The sequence below is a fragment of the Eleginops maclovinus genome, chromosome 18, assembly GCF_036324505.1.
Source record: "Eleginops maclovinus isolate JMC-PN-2008 ecotype Puerto Natales chromosome 18, JC_Emac_rtc_rv5, whole genome shotgun sequence".
In the NCBI taxonomy this organism is placed as follows: Eukaryota; Metazoa; Chordata; class Actinopteri; order Perciformes; family Eleginopidae; genus Eleginops; species Eleginops maclovinus.
The window spans coordinates 18,140,722-18,157,761 of NC_086366.1; the positions used below are offsets into that span (position 1 = coordinate 18,140,722).

Consider the following 17,040-nt stretch of genomic DNA (forward strand, 5'->3'; position numbering starts at 1 on the left):
GGAAGCAAAATAAGAAGTGTATCCAACTAGAATAAGAAGTTTTACAAATGAAGAAACTAAAAAAATGCATATTATTATTGTTACTGACAACAATGTAAAAAAGTTTACAAAAATGTTTCTTGTTTGTTAAATCAGTCCTTCAGTGCTAACAGGGAATTGCAATAGATTCATTTTTATACAGACTCATTTTAGATAAGCAAATTGAAAAAATATACAATATATCTTTATCGTTAACCTATTTACCTTAAAATGTATATTGATTATAATCGTGTCTACTACAGGTCATATTTTGTTTCAAAAGGGATCCGCATTTTATATTCTGCATAGGATTATAATGTTTATCTTTCAGTGAAGACCTTTAGCTTGTCACACTCCAGTCCAGCTGGGGGCGCTGTCCCACGGCCGTTATTGAGGAGAGAAGAAGAATGATGCCACTTCCGTAAACAAAAGGCACCTGCATGACGTGCATGCTGGTTTTATTTTTTAAACGGGTTTTTTTTACGTTATTAATGCATCTTGAATGTATACGGTGAGTAAAACGAATCGTGACATTAACTACGTTAAAATAATGTTAGGTCACCGACGTGTTTTAGTTTTTTACCGTCTTAACTAGTTCGTGTTTTAAGCTAACGAGTGGATTAGTTTCGGTTTGCACCTAAGTGTGCTGTCTCATCATTTAATAATGAAAATAACAACACATATAAGGTATTTATATTATATGTAATGTGTTGCCTGTGTTTTAATTTGTTACCATGCAGATGTCTCATACTGGATCCTCCGGTACGACCTCTCATGACATTAAAAAACGTGTGTTAAAGAAAGTAGGGATCACTAGCACCACCTTCATTGGTCCAGCATTTCCTCCTACAAAACGAACCAAAGTCAAGTCTGACATTGAAGACACACTGAGTGAGTTTTACAAAGAGCTTGAGAAGATCGATACACCTGATGGTGTTAATAATAATCCAGGGAAACAAAATGCTCAAACGACATCTACCAGCCAAGGAACTCAGGGTGTACGTGAGGAGAGTGTTGTTTATACAAGCACATTTGCAGAGACAGATGGCTGCCACAGAGGCAGTGGGCAGAAACAGCCATCCTGGTCCCACTGGTATCAAAACGAGCCATACTATCCCAGAAGACCGAGGCCACCTGCTCCTTCTCAAAATCAATGGCGTTATCCCCAAACACCAAATAGACCAACAAACCCAGGCTTTCACAGACCTCCATTTCATCGCCCACCACATCCATCTGCATTCCCAGATCCACATAACCCACCGCCACACATGGATCAAAACTGGAGAGGCTCTGGAATGATGAACCAGCCTGAAGAGGAGTCACATTTTCCAACATTTTCCAGTTTAACATCTTCCAATGCAAGCAGTCACCCCTCTCAGGGCTTTTATGGAGATTCTTTACCCCACTTTGACAGGGATGAACGGGGTTGTAAACCTGACGTACACTCGGATATTGTAAATGGTGGATGGTCCAGAGAACGAAAAGAAGAATTGCCTCAGTTTGGTGAACATTATGACAGTTACCAGAGATATGATTCAGAAAGTGAACCCTGGGCAAGTCACTGCCAACCCCCTGCCAACACGGACACATACCGTCCTCCCTTGGTGCTGATTTTGATGAGGGGATTACCAGGATCGGGGAAATCAACACTGGCCAGGTACGTCATTTAGTCACAAAAAAATGAGCGCATGTTAGAGCTAGATTGTCAATTTATTTGCAAGTAATTTTTCTAATGTATCTTTAAAAAAAAAAATCAAATGAAAGCAAATATATTTGTGGTGACAAAACAAGATATTAATGATATCACCATAGACTTTTCACATTTTACACAATAAATAAAAAATAATCTACTGATAATTGATAATGAAAAATGTTTGTTGCAGCTATAATTGTCAAATTAAAAGAGTTTTAATCTTAATTACAGTTTTAGACTGAATGTATTACTTTCATTGTACATGTGTCCCATCTCTCTCACAGAAAGCTGCTCTCCACTGGTCCCAGTGGGCTGATACTGAGCACAGACGACTACTTTGCTCACAAAGAGGGCTACCACTATGAAGCAGCTCTTCTTGGAGCAGCACATGAATGGAACCACAACAGAGGTATTTGTTATTTATTATTTTGTGTAAAATGTCATTGCATCATCACAAATGCCTTTCGGCCAAATTTCAGTCAGGACAGTCTTTGCTGTGTGAGAGTGTATTCATACATATGAAGTATAGTTACAGTGGTCTGTGGTTTAAGCCAGTGGTGTCTCTGCTAATGAAGTGGATGCATTATGGAAGTAAAATGTTAGATGACACAAAATAGGGTGTGATGAGATTTCAATATCCTTTGAAGAAATAATTTCAATCTTCTTTTGTGTCATTTTTTGTTGTTTAAATGTATCTTTCAGCTCAAGATGCTATGCATGATGGCCGATCTCCCATCATCATCGATAATACCAACGCTCAAGCTTGGGAAATGAAGCCTTATGTAAAAATGGTGGGTATAGGAATTCAAAATGTTGAGCTTGGTTATGGTCACTTCATCGATCCTATTTAAATGTCCACATTTTATTAACAGGCCCTAGAGAGAGGATACAAAGTGGACTTTTGTGAACCTGACACCAGCTGGAAGTTTGATCCTTATGAGCTGGAGAAGTACAAGTTCTTAATTATCATATTATATTTACATACCATTGCAGACTTCTAAAAATGTATAGAAACATGAAGTACAAAACTTTTCTCCCCCTCCAGGAGGAACATGCACGGTGTACTAAAGAAGAAAATCGCACAGATGAAGGATCGTTTTTCATTTCCCATATCTGTAGACATTGTGATGAGTTCACAAGAGCCGCCTCACTCGAACCAGAGACGCCAACCAGAGCAGCCACACAGGAAGAGAACGAGAGATTTCCATTAGTTGTTCACAAGAACTAAACCAGCCAAATAATTTTACTTGAAGACCAAACTTTTGTAATGTTATGAATATTATTCGCTTCCTTTTCTATGTGATTTTATAAATCCATATTTTTGTATATTCTAAATTTATCTAAAGAAACAAGACATTTGTTTCATTTTTAGGAAAGGAAATGTGCATTATTTTTGCATTTTGTATTTACAGTAATGACTGGTATTTCAGAACAGTCCTTTTGCAGTTCAATATTCAACAAAATGTAAACCAAAGGCCGTTCTTTCTGCATGTCATGTTGATTTCCTCTTACCTTAATTGTTTTTACCATTTGGTTGTTAAGTTTCTGTTGACTTCTGGGTTCCTGAAACTGCTACAAAAGAGGAAAAGAGAAAAAAAAAGGGTGAAAATGCCCTTGTTGGAAAAAATAAACAAATGTTCTTTTCTGGTAGATAATAAGTCTGAGACCTTTTTTGTTTTCACATGTGTTTTAATATACACGACCCGGCCAAAAAAAAGGTCACACACTAATATTCGTTGGACCGCCTTTAGCTTTGATTACGGCACGCATTCGCTGTGGCATCGTTTTCACAAGCTTCTGCAATGTCACAACATTTATTTCTGTTTTGCATTAATTTTTTGTTAAGATCTTGTATTGATGACGGGAGATTCGGACCACTGCGCAGTCTTCTCCAGCACATCCCAAAGATTCTCAATGGGGTTCAGGTCTGGACTCTGTGGTGGCCAGTCAATGTGTGAAAATGATGTCTCATGCTCCCTGAACCACTCTTTCACAATTTGAGCCCGATGGATCCTGGCATTGACATCTTGGAACATGCCCGTGCCATCAGGGAAGAAAAAATCCATTGATGGAATAACCTGGTCATTCAGTATATTCAGGTAGTCAGCTGACCTCATTCTTGGGGCGCATAATGTTGCTGAACCTAGACCAGACCAACTGCAGCAACCCTAGGTCATAGCACTGCCCCCACAGGCTTGTGACCTTTTTTTTGGCCGGGCAGTGTAGGTTGTGGGTTAGAGACAAATAAGACAAATTAGAGACAAAAAATAATGTGAGTATCTTTCAATATGTCCAGTATTTTTCGTTTAAAAGTTCTTCCTGAGAGTCAAAGTGAAGGTGATAAATGGTAAATATACTGTACCCGTAGTACACACTATTCATTAGGAATGTGGCCTTGGTAACAAATGTAAACCTGCTAAATTACTGTGCGGAAAACCAGTGCATAGAGTGCAACAGCAGAATAAGCAGTGAGCTTGAAGAGGGCTGTGTGTGTGATGGCAGTCATTATTGTGTCATACCGGAAATCACATATTCCCTTTGTATTCTCTCTGGCGTTAAAGCAGCATACAGAGATGCTGGATTTTGTTGACTGATTTATTTTTACCAATCAGTGAAATCGTGTGGAGAGCCAGTGATCTGATTCTGATTTTACTCAAATGTCTCTATTAGCCATTGAATATATCATGGAGTTAATCACCAGGGTTTTATTTTTCCCTGTAAAAAGTTCCCATGTTTTTCTGTGGAGCTTCATGTGACAGATCTGGATCATTCCCTGCTCTTTGCCTGGCATTATGCAGACTCCACTATTTAAAGTTTAAAAATAGCCCAAAGGAGAAGATCAGGCTCCACAAGAATATTTTTACCAAGTGTGTGTCACCTCGTGATATTTTAGTCTACCCGCTGCAACGTTATCACATTTTGCACCAGTCATAGGGAAACATACTGCCTTTACATTGTTCTGTTATTTCCATGAATGTCTCCACTTCCTGGTGAACAGAAAAAGCCATCAAACATATTTCAACAACACTTTCATCTTGGCTGGCGTGCATTTTGCAGTTAAACTGTCCAATCGGGTTTAAAAGAGTTTCACTAACCCAGAAGCTGTAATTTGTTGAAAAGCTTGCCGTAGGTTTATGAAGCCTTACTATAACAATAAAAGGAAATGTAATGCATGGTAACATTAAGTTGATGTAAACAAGCCTCTTGGTGTTTGAAGGTTGACTCAGACTGCAGTATGCATTGTACATTGTCTGCAGCTTCCTTTTTTTTCTCCAGAGGTTTATTCACACCAATTTATAGCAGGAAACAGTGTGAATCACAATCGTTTCTGCAGTGAATACAAGGTCTAGTGTGAGCCAAGATATAGCAGATTTATTTTATTCTACTACCTGAATAATGTCAATCGTGGCGAGTAAAAACGTGTATTCAGGATTTGGGATCATAGTATCCTAATATGCTTTGTGTACCACAGGAAGCTGTGACAGGAAATGGAAAAGCAGAAGGACGTACATTTTTATTCCAACATGTACACTACAGTGTATACCTAAATAATAATAAGGTCATAGGGATAATGTCATGGAGTCATTTTGTAACGGATTGTTTCTTTGATTGTTTTTATGCATGTAACTGCAAACGAATAAGCATGGTATATAACATACATACAGAGACACAAGGGCAATTTTAAATTATATGCAATTTAGTAAATAAAAGCTCATCCGATCTTGGTAAATCAAATGTTGAAGTGGTGCCAGAAATTAGAGTACTTAAGGGCTAAGTTGGATGGTTGGGTCTCCCTGATATAACGAAGACCCTGAGAAAGAAAATCAATGCAAAGCCCGTTTTTAATGAGCTTTCAAAAGGGTTTACTATCCATCATGTCGATGGCAATGCCTCCCACTCCAATGTTGGTCATTGTGAATTACTGTATCTCCTTTTATAGGATTCTAGACACTGGTGCTTCAGGAGCAGTATGCTGAAAATGAGATCAATCAGTAAATCAATAACAATAAAAAAAATCCCAATCATTCTCACAGAATATATTTTGTAGATTATGTTCTTTATACTTAAGTGTAAAATAGGTGCATTATTTCAGAGGATTTGATTTGTGCACAGTTTTTGAATTAATTAATGAAAAATGAAATAACGTTAAAAAATTACCCTTGATTTGTTAGCTGTCTTATATATACATATATATATTATCTCAAAGAAGTGAGTACACCCCTCACATGTTTGTAAATATTTTATTATATCTTTTCATGGGACAACACTGAAGATATGACACTTTGATACAATGTAAAGTAGTCAGTGTACAGCTTTTGTAACAGTGTACATTTGCTGTGCCCTCAAAATAACTCAACACACAGCCATTAATGTCTAAACCGCTGGCAACAAAAGTGAGTACAGCCCTAAGTGAAAATGGCCAAATTTTGCCCGATTCGCCATTTTCCCTCCCCGATGTCATGTGACTCGTTAGTGTTACAAGGTGTCAGGTGTGAATGGGGAGCAGGTGTGTTAAATTTGGTGTTATCGCTCTCACACCCTCTCATACTGGTCACTGGAAGTTCAACATGGCACTTCATGGCAAAGAACTCTCTGAGGATCTGAAAAAAAGAGTTGTTGCTCTACATAAAGATGGCCTAGGCTAAAACAAGATTGCCAACACCCTGAAACTGAGCTGCAGCATGGTGGCCAAGACCATACAGCGGTTTAACAAGACAGGTTCCACTCAGAACAGGCCTCGCCATGGTCGACCAAAGAGGTTGAGTGCACGTGCTCAGCATCATATCCACAGGTTGTCTCTTGAAAACAAACGTACGCCTGCTGCCAGCATTGCTGCATAGGTTAAAGGGGTGGGGGTCAGTCTGTCACTGCTCAGACTATACACCGCACACTGTATCAAATTGAGTGTCTGCATGACTGTCGTCCCAGAAAGAAGCCTCTTCTAAAGATGATGCACAAGAAAGCCCACAAACAGTTTGCTGAACACAAGCAGATTAAGGATTACTGGAACCATGTCCTGTGGTCTTATTTGGTTCAGATGGCGTCAAGCATGTGTGGCGGCAACCAGGTGAGGATTACAAAGACAAGTGTGGCTTGCCTATAGTCAAGCATGATGGTGGGAGTGTCATGGTTTGGGGCTGCATGAGTGCTGCCGGCTGTGGGGAGCTACAGTTCATTGAGGGAACCATGAATGCCAACATGTACTGTGACATACTGAAGCAGAGCATGATCCCCTCCCTTCGGAAACTGAGCTGGAGAGCAATATTCTAACATGATAACGACCCCAAACACACCTCCAACATGACCACTGCCTTGCTAAAGAAACTGAGGGTAAAGGTGATGGACTGGCCAAGCATGTCTCCAGACCTAAACCCTATTGAGCATCTGTGGGGCATCCTCAAACGGAAGGTGGAGGAGCGCAAGGTCTCTATCATCCACCAGCTCTGTGATGTCGTCATGGAGGAGTGGAAGAGGGTTCCAGTGGCAACCTGTGAAGCTCTAGTGAACTCTATGCCCAAGAAAGTTATGGCAGTTCTGGAAAATAATGGTGGCCATACAAAATATTGACACTTTTGGCACAATTTGGCCATTTTCACTTAGGGGTGTACTCAATTTTGTTGCCAGCGGTTTAGACATTAATGGCTGTGTTGAATTATTTTGAGGGCACAGCAAATTTACACTGTTATACAAGCTGTACACTGACTACTTTACATTGTAGCAAAGTGTCATATCTTCAGTGTTGTCCCATGAAAAGATATAATACAATATTTACAAAAATGTGAGGGGTGTACTCACTTTTGTGAGATACTGTATATATATATAAAAAAGCGTTGACCTTAATAAAGTCGGGGTGGGTACATGAGCAGGAGTATTAAACACTGACAGGGTGATATGAACAGCTTGCTTTCACATCATAACAAGATTATCCTGTTTTATAACCTGAGCCACATAGAGTTATTCTCAATATTTTGACCTTATACAGAAAATATTTCTAACGTTGACAATAATCAAAAGAATCTGCACACTCCAATCAGTGCAGTATTACACACACTTGATCTGAAATCATTTTTCTATTATAAGAAAGGATAATATGTACTTCCTAACGATGTAATGTACATTTATCTTTTAACTCCAGCTTCTCCAAACATGCTTTCATAGATCGGCATTAAAGCGGAAAGAAAACCCTAGAAAGCCTTTCTTTAATAAACAACAGAACTGCCAGTAATGGAAAGCCAACTGCTATTTATTTAACAACTATACAACATCCTGCTGTTTTGTAACAACAGGATATCAGAAACAGGAAAAGGCTTGCATTTTAATCTGTGGAGAAGCTAATGTACCCATGCTGACCCATAAGGAACACTTAACGGTAATCTGTTCACAAAAATGCATTAAATAAGATAGATTTACCAACCATTTTGGTTTATTTGAATGACTACATTAATAAATAGTCAAGCAAAAGTATTGCTTAGATTGGATATAAAAACATAAGAGTGCAATGAATAGACATTGACCAAATGTACTTTATCAATAGCTTTAATCACACTAGCTGTGACAATCAGCTTTCTCTCTTATGTCTTGCATTCACCATGTTTTAGTTTCCTCAGATACAGAGATTCTTGTTTTTAAGTCCTTCAAACTGTGAGATGAGTTATGGCTTTGAGGAACATTTACTGCTGTATAAAAGGGCAGCCATCATGCTAGAGGCTGGTGAGAGTCTTTGATACAAGAACATTATGAAAGATGGAGCCTGACTTCTACATGAATCCATGATTTAATAGATTAAAGTGACAGATGGCATAAAGTCACTGTTGTTTATGGGCCTCTAAACCTCACCTTGAGGGGACACATGTTTGCTTTTCAATATTTCACGCTGATCATTGTCCCACATTGTATTTGTGCAGTTTATTTCCAATGTCAAGATGTCTAATTGCAGCAGAGTACAAAGAGCGTGTGTGCTCTGAATGATGATAAGGAGGCAGATATGAGTGCTGCTGTGTGCTTCCTAAATGGCAGTGATGAGCCACAATTAAGTCACTGCCATTTACCATCTTGGTGACTGAAAAGCCAGATGAAATCAAAGCTGACACTGAAATGACGGGGCAGAGGACAAACGCAAATTCGACATGCTAATGTGTGCTAATTACCAACCCCCAATGCAGAATTGTTTACTACTCAAAACTGTCTAGATCGTTTACTTCTTTCTTTTATTTCGGCATTCATAATTTTCTTTTGTTGGTTTATTATTTTGCCAATCAGCATGCACATGAAGCAGCGACGGACCCTGTAGTTCATATCAATTTTGCTTGGTGATAAAACAAGAAGTGGTCTCTGCAGGGCTTCAAACAATGTAATGTTATGATTTGTATACCTTTCATGATTAAAGTGTACTTGCAACGTATGCTATTCTGTATGTTAAATGTACGCCAGCCCCAAAATTAAACTGCTGAAATTAGGTTAGGCTCTTTTCAGTTGTTTCCCCTGGTGCAGCCCTAGCCTCAGAGGAAATAAAAACAAGGCTCTCAATTAGGGTGGCCAGACGCCCGGCTTTAGGCCGGACAGTCCAGCTTGTCAATGCCCTGTCCGGCGACGGCGCAGCATCAAGCCGGACGCGTATTTGTCCTCCTTCTTGAAAAGCCGGACGTCTGGCCACCCTACTCTCAATGGAACCAAATACATGGGAATTGTGTTCTTTTTAATGACGGTAAAATCTAAGGTTAAAACACTGTCCTATTAGCAAAATGTTAAAACCATCTTTAAAAGGGTCAGGAGGCGTAGTCCCTTAGCTTTATAGTCCACGTTGTTTATTGTGGTTGTCACATGACTCAAATAGCCAATGACAATCGTGTTCTAAACCGCACAGCTGGTCATCATTTTACACACCACCGAACAAGCAGCGGAGTCAAGTCAAACATAGTTTGACAGGACACTCAGGCATGAATCCTTCAAATTAAGAGCGTTAAATCGTTTGCTTTTGACATGAAATATGAAAAGTATTATGCAGATTGGCATGGCCAACGGAGTGAGGTTGTGTGAATGTTTATCATTCCATGAGCAAGTGACACCTCATATAGTAGCCTTGAGATGCAATCCATTCAGTTACAGTAATAAAATAACAATTGCACAAACCAGTATCTGAAATATTCATCGCATTAAATCATTATCATAAGGAAGAGTTAAATATTTTTCCTAGGATAAAATTAATTTAAATGTAAAATGAAGTATTTTGCCAGTAAGCCCTTTATTTGTGTGATGTTGATTTTTACTTTGTTTGTTTTTGTTTTTTCCCACCACCCTTGACTGCTTTGAGTGAAAAACATACATGTTGCAATGTGCCATATATATATATATATATATATATATATATATATATATATATATATATATATATATATATATATATATATATATATATTTGTTGTACTGAAATAAAAGGAAGTAAACTCTAGTGTTAATGGCTGAGGATTGCCTTTTCATTGGGTTAACATGCGTATCATGCAAAAGTTATACTCATTCACTATGCTTTCATTTTGAAACATCTTACCGGAAGTATTGCTGTAATTCCCTCCTAACTTGACAGGTGTGAAGCTCAACATGCTATGGATTTGATAATGTACGGCAGACAGTCTGCAGCTGGCGCTCACATACGGAAGGCAATTCTCTCCGCTCACGTTATCCTTCCTCGCGATGTTGTTAATAATGGACTCGGTGCCGCCGAATGGAGCGCGTGCCTGTGACCCTGATGGCAGATCGATGGTATAAATCGGAGAGGAAGTTTACCTCCAGCGACCCGATCATAGAGGCGCTTCTGGTGGATCACTGCACGGCGGTTTACCCATTTAACTATAGCCTACGGTAAGGGGTTTTGCATTTGTGCTTATAATCACAAGGATGCAGGAGAGAATATGCAAACATTGCCATTATTGTAGAAGTAGTTGCCCTATTTAATTATATTTTGGTTTGTCTTAACTCTGACCTTGAATACATATGTATGTACAATATAATTGATGTAAGAAACTTTGTTGGCATAAAGTGGAAGCCCATATGTTGTGCAAGTCCTTTATACTAATATCCATTCTTAAAATGAATAGAATACACAAATATATGGCTTTGTATCACAGTACTTTGAAATGAGCACACAGAATGGACAAACAATAATATTCTGAATTAATTGAGTTGCATTTTGTCTGATCCTTATCCTATATCTAAAACCTATGAATAAATGTGCACGTTATTGTAGGCATATTTTAAAGAAACACATCATTGCAGAGTGATAATAATAGATGGATGCAGCAGTGAGGGGAGTCTAATTTTACCAGACTACCTCTCACCACATGTTTATGTCTGGTCATTAACTGATTTAATGGCAGGCAAACCCTTGATGTGTAAACCATGTTCTCTGTGGTTCTTCATGCAGTGGTTAGTGGCAGATGGCAGGATCACTGTGCAGCACTTTCTGTTCAGAATAACACCACTAATCCCATTTAAGCACTGCTGATAGGTGAACTAAGGTCTCAGTCATTCAGGAACATTTTGTAATAAAACATATCTGTACTGACATCTATAATTGTGAGATTTGGAGATGCATCAGGCTAGCTCAATTCAAAAGCCACATATTATATAACTGATTTTGAATGTGCTTTACCTCGGACACATCTGTAACCTCTTGATTTAATTTTAGTTCCCATTGTCAGTCAGATGCAGTGCTGTGACAGTTTAGTGAGCATCCTGGGAAACTATGGCGAAATTGAGCACATAGGAGGCCATATTACAACATTACATAAGTGATGTTTTCCTTCCACTTGGCTGGGAGAAGCAGATGATGGAGGTCCAGAAATAGGTCTGAGTGAAGGAAGAGGGGATGCTGCACACACTGTTTACCAACGAAGGAGTACACGGACAAGCCCGGCAATGCCCATTGAGTGTATGGCTTTCACGATCAGTTTATAAAGAGACATATTTGCCTTTTGTGTATCTGTGGCTTGCCGTTGCTACTAATATCCTGCCGTTAATGTTCCTAGCAATATTCATTGTGTGCACTGGTGCACATAAAGGGGCACTAGGCAGTATTACATTCAAGGGCATATCCATGTAATGTATTTTAAGAGATATGGAAGGGGAATCACTTGGTTTTCTTTCTAGCTAACCTCATCATCAAAGTGCACTGGCATTACATGGATCATTAGGTTTCATCTGTTTTAGATTTTTTATTGTGAGTCTCTTCACAGGCAGACTGACTTAAAGCAAAGGTAGATATCATCGTACTGTCAACTTTAAACTTGGTGCAATCTAATAGAGAACTGAAACAACCACAAGCAATGTTTCATATTGTTGATTAGGTGGATTGTAATACAATATTGTCCAAAACAATACAAGATTAACATAAATGGTTTTTCAAGTATCTATTAGTATCTTTGCCAATATTGTATTTTATATTCAGTGCTTATTTATCTTAAAACACATGCCAGATGTATGATGGCTGTGATATATAATATGCTTCCTTCTATTGATTGGCACTGACAACTTCAATCCATTACATGTGAGTTGACCAATAATGTCCTACTATCAGATCCTAGCTATACCCACAAATTAAATTATATTTCCCTCAATACTTGCATACTAAATTAACTTCAGGAAAAAAGTAATTGGAGATATGTAGCCTAGACTGCATCATTTTATAAAAGCAAAAATAACCAGCAGCACACACTTTACAAATTAGACTTTTTCTTACTATGGCATGAACATTAAAATATCAATGTTTTTTTTATAAATAGTAATTTTGCTAAATATCTTTTCAGACCTATTTAAACCATCTGATGCCATGCTGACAATCTTATTAACATTATTACAGTTTGATTTAATGATCCAGCCTTGCCATCATGTGCCTTTATACACATCTGTTTTTGAAATCTCTTTGTCTCCAATGTTTTTCATAAATTGTGTTTTGGTGTGGCTTTGCTTTGCATGAAATTGTGATGCAATGAAACCTCCTGATAATACATTATGAAACATAACCATTCAGGTCAAGTGGAACTTTGCATATTAAGATATATTTTGTATAAAATACTATTGTGCTTTGGATAATAACATAGAAAAACACTTTGTACATATAGTGCTTGAGGGAGCCGCATCAGCACTGCAGGAGCTGTGGGCCGCATCCTAATAAACTGAGGGCTGCAGTGGGAGCTGTGAAAACAGACCTGCCACAAACATCACAATTACTTCATGCCCACATTTGCTATCAGTTCTCAAATTCTATGATTCACCTACAATATGAATGTTTAACAAACATAACCTTAGGCAGTGATGGATGGTTTCTGTTTTTGAAACATAATGTTTTCATACAAATGATCTGATTGTGTTTTCTCAGTCATTCTCAATTTGAAAAAAAAAATATTATGAATCAGCGACTATTATGTTTCAAAGAAAAAGAAACATCACAACGTGATATTTAGTTTTGCGGTGCTGAGATGAATCTTAGATTTTCTAATCGGACCAAATCCACCCACACAAATATCTTGGTTTCCTGGGAAAGTGATAGTCCTCCTCAGAATCAATGAGGGTTAGGGTAGATGAAAGGGATTCCTAGAATGGGAGTTGATGCTTGTGACACTGAATAATATTATAATGTGTAAAAGCCTTTTCCAACAGAGTATGAAACGTGGCAAAGGAGAATCTTAAAAAAAACCAAAAACTTTCACAATGACATTATGATGTTGGATTTGCATCATGTCTGCAACCAATGTGTGTGTGTGTGTGTGTTGACCTTTTTGCTTTTACGTTATTGTTTAAAACAATTTGACGCAGCTGCTGTGGAAATGGTCCTTCAGAGTGCTCTGTGGGATGGGAAGAGCTTCCTCACTGGTATCTTGTTTGTTAATTTTAATTCACAATTGTTTTTTGAGACACAATTAATGAAAAAATAAACATAATGACTTTTATTAATAGTGCTGAAAATCAGTGTATCCTAATGGAGGACTGCAGGGTGGATGGGCAGAGGATGACTGGTCGTGACCGTAGCGGTTACTTCAAGTACAAAATGGAGGTTTTGTTGTTAAATCATCACTGCTGCCTGATATTTGATGAGTGTGTCTGCTGATTAATGTGTCCTTTAAATTACGTTGGTGAACCTTTTGAAAAGCATGTAGAGTCCGACTCCTATGTGCCGTTCCCTTTGGGGGAATTTTATTTTCCTAATGAAACATAATGCTTACTTGTGTTTGTCCCTGCAGGCATGATGATACTGTGAGGCCGCTGCATGAGGCTGCCTGGATGAAGATGATGGAGGAGGCTGCCAGTCAGCTTGAGAGAGACCATGTGCACAGTATCTATGACAAGATTGCTCCATATTTCAACGATAGCCGCTATAAAGCCTGGCCAAAGGTGCAACAGTTCCTGCTGGATCTGCAGCCAGGCAGCATCGTGGCTGACATTGGTGGGTGTCAACTCAAGCAGTGATGTATTTCTTAGCAACCCACAATACTTGATCAATAATACATTTTTTGTGCTTATTTTAAACACAGTACGTAACTGTAAAACTGGCTTCCCTAAGGAAAGGGAAGGGCGCATTTGTATAAGTTATTCTACCACTGATCATTTTCCAATCAGCCGCTAGCGTTGTAGCTCACTGTCTTGTCCTTGGCAGGCTGTGGCAATGGCAAGTATCTCCACATCAACAAGGAGGTGTTCAAGCTGGGATGCGATGTCTGTCGCCCCCTGGTGGACTTTGCCTGGAGCCAAGGACACGAGGTCCAGATGTGCGACGGCCTGCATTTGCCTTACAGAGACGGCTGCTTTGACGCTGTGCTCTCTATTGCAGGTAAAGGACCAACACATGGAGCTTTTGTGATTTCTATGACTCAGAAACAAACCACCCTATTCACACTGTGCATGAACCCTTACTGCTTTAGTCATTATTTGCCTCAAATACATGAAGTCAAAAATAATGACAAACATCCACACACTTGTGTTGCTTAGCAAACTGTCTGAAATAATTCATGTGTCCTTCAACAAAAGTGTGTAACAGTGAGCAAAGACAAAAGTAGACACCCACACTGTTTATTAGAGTTGTGTGCTATACACAGTTTGCAGAATGTTTTTTGTTGCTGGCAAGAGCTGAATGTGACTAAAAATCATAATTAAATAAATGCCTGCTCATTTTCCTACTTTATTCTGATGAATTCATGTTTTTACACAGTTATCCATCATTTGTCCACCAAAGAGCGTCGTATTCGAGCAATAAAGGAGATGGCTCGCACCCTGCAAGTAGGCGGACGCATTATGATCTATGTGTGGGCCATGGAGCAGAAACGTCGTAAATTCGAGAAACAAGACATCTTCGTTCCTTGGAACCCCAACCCTCATTCGCCCACTGACAGGGAGCCTGCCAAACCCAGAAGGAGGGCCACAGCTCAGAGTATGAGCGAAGCCATAGACAACACCGATAAGCACAGGAAGGTTAGAAGCACATCCTCCGTTGCAGACGAAGAAGACCTGACCTGCACCACGCCACAGCAGAGCACACAGAGACTGTGGTTCTTCTCCAGGTCTCTGGATTCTGTGTTTGACTTTGGCAGCTTATCCATCTCACGGTCGTCCTCCAGAGACCTGAACACTTTATCCTCACCCACAGGTGAGAATGAGCGGAACAAGAGCAGCCAGTGGGGGAGAGGACGAGGCCTCATCAAACAGGTCTCAAGCTTCTTTTCCCCACCGTCTGTGATCGGATCAGAGGAGGACGTCTTTGACTCAGTCACAAACATGCACAAAGGACAAAATGCTCGGGGAAGCAACAATGACACAGAACACCAGAGTGTCTCAGTTTCTTTAGCTCAGGAGTGCGGCTCTCTTGCCCTGCCAGACCTGGTTCCTTTCCAGAAGGAGCATCTGAAGCAGTCTTCAGATGAAAGTGAAGGAGGGCTGCGGGTAAAACAGCAGCAGGAAAGCACAAAGAGTCCTCAGGTGAGCGAGGGGCGGGTGGAGGGCCCCTGTCTGAGGTACTATCACGTCTTCAGGGAGGGAGAACTGGCCGAGCTGATAGAGAAACATGTTGAAGAACTTCATGTCAAACACACCTACTTTGACCATGCCAACTGGTGTGTGGTGGCAGAGAAAGTTCAGTTGTGGAAAATATGATTTTAACTTGTTTTCATTTGTTGCATAACTGCCTCAATTTTTAGCAATTTCACACATCATCTTGATCACATTCATGTGACTGAAAAGTGATAATGTAAAAATAAACAAATGTAGACATTGTTGAAGGTACACCAAACACTAAACTACTCCACTGCTGCAGAGCTAAATTTAACTGTTTGGAAATTGTGATTTTTGTTGTATTTGTTTCTCGTTGTCCTAGACCCAACCGTATCTAGCATTACAAAAGTTTACATGGCCTCACTAATGGTTTTGCAGCAGTAACGTATTGTGCTTTTCAATGCCTATTACTGTATACTTTTCCACATTGTTTTATTTCTTCTATGAAACCAACAGGCAGTATCCAGATATCCTGGGCATTCTTTTAGAATCATATATTCGTTTTTTTATTATCAAACAACAGTGAGCATCAGTGCCACTAGTGATTTTTAACTTTTAACTTTTTTTGTTTTTGTTAAAAGAGCATTTCTGCAAGAGAGATGTTAAGAAATGCACTGTTTCTCTCTTTGGACTTGGATATTTTGTGAGAAGATAAATACTCTTCCACCTGCTGTTAAATGTTTTAATGCATTGATTACATTAGAAAAAGTGTATTTCTTTGTGTCTGTTTATTTTTACAATTATACATTCCTTAAATCTAACAATGAGCTAAACTTGCAGAAGGAAAATTATTGGTAGAACTGTGTAAACTGCTCTTGCGTAAACTTTCATAACACTATCATAAGAGCCTAAAGTTGTGCAGAATATCTTCCAAGACATTTGTGCATTTGCTTGTTGTGTTTTTGATTCCAAGAATGTGTTGCCAGTATGTTTGTGTGTGCTTGATGTTTTTAAAAAGTTGTTTACTGTCTTGTTTGGAAGTACCAAGCTGAACTATACCACTGGCATTTTTTAGCAAATCAACTGCCTGATATACTGTGAATTAACATTGCACTGTACCACAAATATGTTGCTGCTTGATGTCAGTAAATGACATAAAAATAGGTGAAATTTAAAACGTACTATTGTACCTATAAGCCAAGGATTGTGCGCATCTGTAACAGCACAATATGTGTGAACCAACTGTGTATGTTCTGAAGTGACACTGGTACCTTGATGTCTTATGTGACCTGTTATAAATACTTTTGAGTTTTACTTTATTAAATACGTTTGTTCACGAGTGTTGTTGTGTTGCA

At 39.0% G+C, this 17,040-nt stretch overlaps 2 protein-coding genes across 2 annotated transcripts; both read left to right on the plus strand.

Moving 5' to 3' along the window:
• Positions 1 to 410: 410 nt before the first annotated feature.
• n4bp2l2 (NEDD4 binding protein 2-like 2) lies at positions 411 to 3,370 on the plus strand. Its single transcript, XM_063907348.1, has 6 exons — positions 411 to 529; positions 759 to 1,675; positions 1,996 to 2,120; positions 2,414 to 2,502; positions 2,584 to 2,660; positions 2,757 to 3,370. The coding sequence occupies exons 1-6, from the start codon at positions 521 to 523 to the stop codon at positions 2,920 to 2,922; spliced, it is 1,383 nt and encodes a 460-aa protein (XP_063763418.1). The 5' UTR covers positions 411 to 520; the 3' UTR covers positions 2,923 to 3,370.
• A 6,926-nt stretch (positions 3,371 to 10,296) lies between these two features.
• Positions 10,297 to 17,024, plus strand: trmt9b (tRNA methyltransferase 9B). The gene is made up of 4 exons (XM_063906759.1): positions 10,297 to 10,567; positions 13,945 to 14,147; positions 14,358 to 14,531; positions 14,910 to 17,024. Exons 1-4 carry the CDS (start codon positions 10,431 to 10,433, stop codon positions 15,845 to 15,847), a joined length of 1,452 nt encoding a protein of 483 aa, XP_063762829.1. The 5' UTR covers positions 10,297 to 10,430; the 3' UTR covers positions 15,848 to 17,024.
• The last annotated feature ends 16 nt before the right edge of the window (positions 17,025 to 17,040 follow it).

Coding starts and splice junctions, on each gene's coding strand:
- n4bp2l2 (XM_063907348.1), top strand. Junction 1,676..1,995: donor GGGAAATCAACACTGGCCAG/GTACGTCATTTA, acceptor TCTCTCTCACAG/AAAGCTGCTCTCCACTGGTC. Junction 2,503..2,583: donor TGAAGCCTTATGTAAAAATG/GTGGGTATAGGA, acceptor TTTTATTAACAG/GCCCTAGAGAGAGGATACAA.
- trmt9b (XM_063906759.1), top strand. CDS start 10,431: ATGGAGCGCGTGCCTGTGACCCTGATGGCAGATCGATGGTATAAATCG. Junction 10,568..13,944: donor CCATTTAACTATAGCCTACG/GTAAGGGGTTTT, acceptor TTGTCCCTGCAG/GCATGATGATACTGTGAGGC. Junction 14,148..14,357: donor CAGCATCGTGGCTGACATTG/GTGGGTGTCAAC, acceptor TGTCCTTGGCAG/GCTGTGGCAATGGCAAGTAT.